At 49.6% G+C, this 9234-nt stretch overlaps 1 protein-coding gene across 1 annotated transcript; it reads right to left on the bottom strand.

Moving 5' to 3' along the window:
* Positions 1-3084: 3084 nt before the first annotated feature.
* CSUI_006321 (microneme protein mic4) lies at positions 3085-6601 on the bottom strand. Its single transcript, XM_068066484.1, has one exon. The coding sequence runs from the start codon at positions 4839-4841 to the stop codon at positions 3966-3968; it is 876 nt and encodes a 291-aa protein (XP_067921540.1). The 5' UTR covers positions 4842-6601; the 3' UTR covers positions 3085-3965.
* Positions 6602-9234: the final 2633 nt, after the last annotated feature.

Raw genomic sequence — 9234 nt, 5'->3', positions numbered from 1 at the left:
CCTACTAAGGAAAAGAGAAGGGAAGTACTACAAGGATTTCGTGACCGCGGGCTAGCTGGACATCCAGGGATAGAGAACACGACTCTCGAGCGAATCTTTCGGTGGCCTGAAATGAGAACTGATAGAGAAAGGTATGTTAAGTCTTGTGTTTCGTGTGGTCACGGGAAAGCTTCGTACACTGAGCACGCGGGTTTCTTACAACCTCTACCCACGCCACATTTTCCCATGGGAAGTCATAAACGTAGAATTGATTAGGGGATTAGCAAAGGGAGACATGGAGTATGATGGTATTGCTACCTTTGTATGTCGGTTAACTAAAATGGCGCATTTTGTACCAGTTTATTGAACCGCGACAGCTGAACAGATGGGACATATACTTGTGAGGGAGATCATACGCTCACATGAGATCTAATACCGAAATCTCACCGTTCAAAATGCTGTATGGATTAGTACCAAGTAAACCCGTGTGTAAGAACTATAGATTCCCGTTTACAGTCTATTCTGCTGACATACCTCTACAAGCAGAGATAGTTTTGCAAAGAGCACCACCTATCGACTTGGATAAAGCTAAAGCCACACAGCGTAGGTTTGCTAGTCGGCGTCGTAGACCTGTGGAATTTCAAATCGGAGATTATGTAGGGTTGAAGGTATCTCATTTTCCATCATCCGTATCCTTCAGTTCAAAACTTTTTGCGTGAGATTGCGGGGAGCATTGAAAGTCATAGCCGGTGACGACGGATGGTACGGGGTTACGGAGTGTAGGCCCTCAGGTACCAATTCGATAAGGTGGATATGAAATTCAGAAGACCTTCAGGCATCGTGATGATCAACTGACTAGACCAAGATGGTGCAAGGTGGTATAGAAGGACGGGGCGAAGACGTGGGAACCTGAACAAAACCTTCCAGAATATCTACAATGATTTCCGGGGAATTTAAAGAACTCGACGAGGAGCAAGGTGATGTGAGAACCAGCATGTGTACCAACATCATGTGGATACTGACAAAGAAAGTTCGTGTACGTGTATGAGAGTCAGAGGGAGCTTTGTGTTAAAAAGAGAGAAAGGAGAAAAGACAGAAAATACCCAGGAAGGAGAGAAGAGGTGTCAGGGTTTTTCAACTCTGCCCCATGAACTAGAGTAGACCATACTTAAGAACCTATAAGTGGTATTGGTGTAAGAAGAAGTGTAGAATTAGTCACTTGTGTGGAGAGACCATCCAAACTCAGTGATGATAATGTGTTGAGCAGTAGTCAAGTGGTAGTAAACGGTAATCATCGCTAATAACTACGTGAATAAACTACCAAGCTATGAGAGTATTCATATCCGTAGTCTGGAATAGTAAGTAATTCGGTATCAAGTGTTAGAAAAATGATAGGAAGCAGTGTGGGGAGCCCGTAGCTCCGAGATTCGTCATAGAGTAAAAGGACATGGGGTTGCTGATGATAAAACAAGCCCCCAGGAGAGGACAGATCACCTCGAGCCATAGGCCGTCTCAAAGAAGCAGAAGTACCGGGTCGAACTACTGAGACCAAGACCAGAGGCGAGGCGGAAGAGACGGGGACCTGGGTAAACGATACCAAGAGGAGTTGAGGACGAGACGAGACAAGATGCAACCAAGAGAAGACGGGAGACACGAGGAGGAGACGTGAAGAAGAAGGAAAGGAAGCAGAAGGGACGTTGAGGGAGAGAACTTGACAGTAGTAGCGAGAGGACAGCGTAAGCGGAGGACAGTTCAGAGTAGTCGGTGGCCGACTCCCGAGAACGTCCCCGGAACTAGAAAGGAAAGTTATCTGTGGCCTGAACTCATCCGATTCCACGACGGCTAGCCAGCTGTTGACCCAACACACCTACGCAGCCTAGGAACGGTGGTTTGACCACACCTCGATAGTGTAGTTAGGCTGTTTAGCTTGTCTGATTCAGATTAAGACTCAGGCCGGAGCAAGGGATTTAGGTCAAGGTCCTTCTGTGTGCAGAAGAAAACCGTGACTAAGCCTGTGTGGCTGGGACAGTTGAGTGTCCGCTGTAAGGGACGAGTAGCCTGTGTGGCCGACAACTGTGTGTTTGAATTTATTCCGTGACGGAAGACCGTCGAATCTAAATAAGTGTGCGAGAGTGGAGAACTCAAGCGAACAGGTTCGTGTGCTGGAGGCTTGCGAGGTACGAATTGCACGAGTAGCGCAAGGGTGGTCGAATTCCGCCGTCCGGAGAGAGTAGTTTATCGATCCTAGTAAGTCGTAATAGAAATAGTGGTAAGCCTTTCTCCTAGGAGTGTGACTGAAGAAGATGTTTGATGTGAGGGGCAGAGTTCGCACGCATCTCAGCGTGAGGGGATTTTCCATGCGTAGAGTCGTGTCGTCACGGCGCCTCCTCCCCCCGCCTTTCACGCTCACTCAACTATGCTGAGATCTCCAAGGAAGAGCCATTCCTCGCCTTCAGCTAGCGGGCAGAATTTCCTTGAACCCTCTCTGTCCGCTACCTAAGTAATAGAGAAAAAGGAGCTCAAGTATGCTTCCCAGGGCAAGCTCAGAGAAGAGTTCAGTGCAGATGTTGTTACCAGAAAGGCGAAGAGAGCTCAGGAAGCCATGCTCTCTTCATCTTTGATTGCACTACTGCTCGTGAGTATCCAGCTTCTCCCAGTCGCTCTCCAGTCGAACACTGACAGAGATGGAAGGGTGAGAAAGAAAGTAAGTGTTTTACAGATGTGTGCATGTGCACGCTTGTATGTATATATGAATACCCGTGTATGTTGGCATGCATCCTTAGTACATCACCGCGCTGGCTGCTCTCACGTCTGTCTTCTTCTGGCCCCCGTTCGGTGAGCCACGCACGAACTAACAACGGAGGTAAGTTACTGTATGTGTATGTACATAACTTTTCCAACATATAGAAAGAAGCGGCTTCGGTCTCTCTCCTAGCACGGCTATTATGGTCATAGACGTTCGCCACATACATATATATATATATATATAGGGAAGACACGTACGACACGGCTGTTACAAGCACCGGTTCGTCGTCTACCTCTATCAGAAGGGGAATTTGGCTGCAATGCTTGTTGCACTATGTATCTATGATGAGCTATCTTCCCCCCCGTCTTTGTCCTCCTTCCCCCCTCTCCTGATAGCTTTGGCTTCTTCCCTTTTCAGTAACTGAGGTGTGATGTACCTGCCGTGTACCTTCTGGCAACCTACGCTCTCTTCTGCAAGAGACCCATGCGTGCATTTCGATATTTTCTCGTGCTGTCTGTCGTCCTCTCCCCTCGCAGACGAGGCCGGCGTGTACATACACTCTCCCCCTCCCTCACTCTCTCGCTACCGTCATAACTACGATCCGACGAAGAAAGCTGTTTTGCCTGCGAGCTGAGTAGTAGTAGTAGCAGTGACAATGGTAGTGTCAGCTGTTAACAAAGGGCAGGTAGAATGCCGTAAGGCAGACGTCAAATTGACATTCCGTAACAGAAAAAGCTGTCCCACTTAGCCGGTCACGGGTCACGCTGAATGCGACAGACGGACACCCAAAGGAGAAAAAGATGCTATTCCTGTTGGTCTGCTCGAAAACAAAAGCAGCGAACCCTGGCCTCGGCAACCAACTGCCGGCAGCTGCCGCGCTTTCCACCCGCCTGTTGTACAGAACACCCTGCTCTAAAATGCAGGTGCAGCTTCACTGGACAGAAGCCTGACTCGCGCAGCAGCCGCATCACGGACACCACGCAAATTCGCGGCAATCCGCGACAAAAGAAGAGTATCTTCAAAGGCACCCCATGGTGTACACAAAGAGGGGTGAACATCGCCACCACAAAAAAAAGCACCACCGTTGTTTTACTACCCTGCTCCTACAATCAGTAGGAATTCGCTGGGGGTCTAGTCTCGTGCCCTGCATGTTCCGACCTACCCCCTGACGAGAGCGAGGGTGCCGGAGAATCGCAGAAACCGGAATCACCCGACTCGCTCCACTTGATCACCGCGGGGTCTATCGATGTTTTGCCTGGACGAGCGCCTGAAGCTCGTTTGCAGTGCCTAGATCGCAGTCCTTACTAGCGGACATATCGTTACCGTAGCCACGATAACGTGGATCTCCCTTCTTCAGAAAACATTTCCCCGTCGCGGTGTTGTACGTAAAATGGGTGCAGTAATACGCCCTTTGGCACAGTGTCTGGCACAATAGTATTTCTTTCGCGGGAGGATTCTGGCGAGCCATCTGCCCAGCTTCTTTTACATCTGAAGATGTCGAACCTGTATGCATTTTGAAGCACGCGTTCTGATTTAGATCGCAGTCGCGGGTAGCGGACATGTCGCCACGGTAGTATCGATACCTCGGCTGGCTGGTCTTCAGGAAACACTTCCTCGTGTCGCGATTGTACGTGAAGTGGTTGCAGTTTCCTGCAGCTTGGCATTCCTGCTGACACTTTCGGAATCCGTCGCGGGCTGAGCTCGCGGAAATGTGCTTCACGGCAAACTCCGGCGCCGTCGAGCCAACGTCCTCCTGCAAGCAGGGGGCTGCCCCTGCGCGAGATTTCTCTGCAACTAAAGCCGAGTGTTTCTGAAGAGACCTGAGGCCGTTCTGAACCATAGCAATCCCCCGAGTCTCCTCCTGAGAGCCCGCGCTATTCTGCTGTCGCGACGGAAGCTGGTGAATTGCATCGCGAACGCCATAGACCTGTCCTACACTGCTATGGATGGCCAGTACCAACAGTACTACGGCCACCGTGGACAGAGAAAAAACAGAGCAACGGCGCTCCATACTGAAGTCAGCTGCGAAGGAGGAAATCAAAGAAGGAAACCGACGAGAGCAGGAGGAAGAAACGAAGGTGCAAAATGAAACTGGCAAAAGAATAAAGTGGAACATGACCTTTTTCAGGAGGAAGAAAAGGTGCAAAATGAAAAAAGTGAAAGGACAAAGTGAAACCTATCCTGTCGTCAGTCGTGACCAACCGCGCTCCTCCCGCGAATACGAGGGGCTGTCGTCGGAGGGCTGAGAGCCCAACCGACGACCGTGAGCGAGCGCTAGCGACTACCCGCTCTGTCGCTAGCGACGCCGGGGCCCTCGTTTCTTGAACAGCGATCCTCTCAGTAGTAGTGAAATACCTTGTTGAAACACCACAGCTACCTGACTCCCTAGCCTCCACTATAAGCGGCATCTTCGCGCCCTCTCTTCTCCCGGGTTGCGATAACGGTAGTATCCTCCCGAGTGATAGCTCGCTCGCTACTCGCAGGCAGTGATGAACCGCGGGCGCTCTTGTCCCAAGGGTGTGTGTGCCCTGGCAGCTGCTACCTACACACTACTGGTACGACGATCTGGGCTTACTAGCCAGTTGCTGTTTCCGCGTGACAACAACAAGACGAAACAGCACCTGGCCGCAGCCTCACCAGCTCCCCGAACACGAGGTGCGAGTGAGTTGGCATGTTCGGCTCAAGTAGCGTGTTGCAGGGCACAGACGAAGAGGAACTAACGACTGTGCTGTTCTTGCCATTGCGTGAAAAGAAAAGCATTGCGGCTGGAGAAGCAGGCAGGGGAGGGTCGAGTCGGCAGCTAGGCTCTCAAGTACTGACATGCGGAGGAAAGAACAAGGAAAGCGCCGTGGCCTTCAAGAGAGGCGGTGCGGGCCGTGGTCGTCGTCGTCGCTCGCAGGCTCACTCGCACTGCGTTTTTCCTGTTGCGGAATAGTAAGGTGGGCGCACTCGCACTGCATTTTTCGTGCTGCAGGCTAACAAGGCGGGCGTGGCGAATGAGAAAAGAGTCCTTGCCGCGCAACGAAGAAAAGATGTAAGCCGTTCTTCCTCCTCTTGAGCTCCCTTGTGTTGCAAACTCTCTCCTCGCACACTTTCACAGAAGATTCAGGGTTGAACGCACCTCTTTTGCCTGTCGCCCTACCACAGACCCGTCGTGCCCCCCCATCCGCGCCGTGCACCTTCTCGTCCACCCAGTTCTTCATTTTTTATGCGGCTGTTCTTTTGATGCTGTCAGTGACTATATATATAGTATAGAGCTTGTAGTCTCTTTTCCGATGAACTCCTTTTTTTAGCCAGTATTGGAGAATTCGTTCAAGTGTAGACGTCTCGTCTTCCCGGGCTTCACGTTTGTTTGATGTGAAGACTGAAGAGCAACGGAGCCGCTGACTTTATCGATCGATCGCCAGGGTACGATACACTAGCCCCCGTTTCCAGCCCACCCACCTGTGGCCTTCCCCGGAGGGAGTCAGTGAAAAACAGGAAAAAGAGAATGGCAAGAAGGGAAGACTCCTGGAGAAGCGATAAGCGAACGCTGCTGCTGCTGCCGTTGCTTCTCCGACGACTAAGTCTTCATACGCGGGGGTTTTTAACATGTTTTTTTTCTCAGCGACGACGACTCGTGCCGCGCGGTTTTTGGTGCTAGCCTGATTATCATCATAGTTTGAAAGGAAGTTCTTCCAGAGAAGGGCGAGGACGACGGAGGAGGCACTTTATCTTCGTTTCATTTTGGTGGCGACAGGGCGAGAAAGAGAAGAAAAGATGTCCCAGGCCGCACCCGCTTCAGGGTATGGAGGGCTACATCATAAGAACTCTCGGACAAGTGAAACTGTAGAGGGAGGAAGAAAGACGAGGGAGAGGAAAACAGAATAAAAAAAGCAAGCACGAAGGAATTGAAACTGCACGTCACCAGCGGCTGCCGGGCCCCCTCCCGGGGCCGCCGACCACGGGGCCGTCACCAGCCGCCACCACCACCACCACGACCACCACGGGGGCGGCAGGGAGGCGAAGAAGCCAGTGAATCGAACGAAATACACCATTCTCCAACGAAGGAGTCACTCCTGCTAGCGCATGCAGAGACGCTCCGGTAATGTGGTTGAAAGGAGAACTTCCTTCAGGGTTCCGGACAGTCTCCTAGCTAGTAGAACGGTCTGAGACATTCTGATCGGTGAGCGTGCTGCTGCATGGTGTTACTTTGCTGCCTCTCAGCCGCTACGGCACACTCAATCAACTCTCGTGGGTTTCTGTTCGCCACAAGGGGGCTGAGCAGCACTTGGCCTCACATCACACAGAACCCTCCACTAAATACAATCCGAATTTCCCCCCCTGCACAGCACTCTGCAAACCCCCGACCTTCCATATTTTCCCCCAAGCCAAAAGAAGTCCCCCTCCCACCTACATTCCTCTCCCCTCACAGGCTACACCACCCTCAGTCCGAGAGACCCCGGAGGAGCCGGGTCCTCACGACCAGTGACCTCCCATCCGAGCTTTCAGTGCCTAAGGGGTGGCGGACATCGCATTGGTGACTCGAGAAACCCGCAAATAAACGCTGAAGACACGAAGGGCTGCTAGCGGCACTTTCTACACCAGTTCATTCCATCGCGCCCCTCACCTTCTCCCGCCTGGTTTAATCCTTTACTTTCGAACACTTAGCGGTGTCAGAAATCTCGCGGACGCCCGCACTCTTTCACGTCCACCACCATAGCACTAGACAGGCCAGCAGCCACCGAAAGCCTCTAGCAACAAAGCAAGTACGGGGAGACTAGAACTCTCTTTCTATCTGGCTGTCTCCCTTTAGTCAAGGTGTGAATCCATCTCATAGAATTCCTGTGCCGATATGGAAAAGATGAACACGAGTATGACATTGAGTAACCATACAGAGTTTCTCTTCCTTCTGTCTTCTTCTGTCTCCTTCCTTCTTCCTCACCTCTCCATTCTTGTAAACAAAACGAGAAATTCTTTCCGGTATAAGATGCTTCTTTCAATTCTCCACTACTATGCCCACATAAGCTGCTATAGCTGCGACATCTCCACAGGCGCGTTCACGATCACCATAGAGACATGCAGAAGAAGGATATCGCAGACCCAAGCAAACGGAGTTTCGAGATAGATCTTCATGTTCCCACCCTAGTATCTCTATAGACTATGACTACCATGAATCCCAGTTGTACACCCAATAGCAACCACAGTATAAGAAGAGCTTCCAATGAACACATGAAAGATAAGAAGAGGAAAAATAACAAGCATTCTAATCGGACAAATAGTCTTACTAGCTCCAATATTAGAGAGAGTACTAGAAGGAGTGGACCCAGTACAAGAAGTTACAGGAGAAGTCTTACCAGTACTCGTTATCCTAATAATACTAAGAGTAAGCGCCCCGACAGCGCCTGTCATTATCATCATCGTAGGGGCAGTCATTCCCGTCCCTTATCGTGATCGTAGTCACCTGTCTATCTATCTATCAATAATACCGGTCTCGCCATTGTCATAAGAAGAATATTCTTCATTATCATTATCAGTAGTACCCTTAATATGACTATTATGATACTCCTTCTCCTGCTAACGACCCCTCTAATGCTTTCTCTTCGTTATTCTCATACAGTTGCCCTTGTAGTAAGAGTGGGGTGAGGCAGGGACTAGGGGCTAGCTAGCTAGCTACAAACTTGAACGGAAAGGGAAGGACGCGGGGGGGATGCTTCCAATGGCCCCCCCCCTTCCTCCTCTCTCGCGCCCTTTACTTCAAACAGAAGGAAAAAAAGAATGGTTATCCACGTCACTAATCTAGACATAAATCTTAATATGAGGGGCTGAAAGAAGAATGAAAATAAACAGGAAAAACTACTGGAATCTTCCTCGAAACCGTGATACTAAAAAAGAATAGGAATGGAAATGATGAGAATCCCAGTCACAATCTGACGGCTACTGTAATCAAAAAATTGGAAAATGACTGGACAATTCACCATTAAACACAACCAATCAGCCTACTACTCTCAATATATATATATATATATACGGATATAGATATATACGTATACACATACATAGATGACTATAGAGCACCCAATCTCTCTATACCCACGTACGGCTATCTTTATACATCTGTATACATATAGAATATGAATAAACAGATTGACGTATGAAGATAGATAGCTTTAAGACAGATTGAAGATAGATAGCGATCTCGTCAGTCCATCTCATGGCTCACCTGTTCACTCACTGAGAAAGGCAGAACGAAGGAAAGAAAGAAGAGAAGGTGAAGATGATAAGAAAGAAAAGAGGAGACGAAACCAGGTACTTGAATGGGGGTGTGAAGAAGCAGAAACGTAACAGGGAAAACGACCCCAAAACAGAGAACAAAAAGCCGGAATAGATAACGAAAAGAAGGAGAAAAGTAGTGAAGCAGCTCACCGTTTTCTTTTTCTTTCCTTTCTTTCTCTTTCTCTTCTATTCTCTTCTTTTCTTTTGTCTCCCTTTCTATCTTGTGTGGCTGGGAGTCAAGGAAGCAAAGGATG

The sequence above is a fragment of the Cystoisospora suis genome (genome assembly GCF_002600585.1).
Source record: "Cystoisospora suis strain Wien I chromosome Unknown contig_3178, whole genome shotgun sequence".
Classification (NCBI taxonomy): Eukaryota; Apicomplexa; class Conoidasida; order Eucoccidiorida; family Sarcocystidae; genus Cystoisospora; species Cystoisospora suis.
The sequence above is the reverse complement of the archived record's forward strand: the minus strand, read 5'-3'. Positions and strand labels throughout refer to the sequence as shown.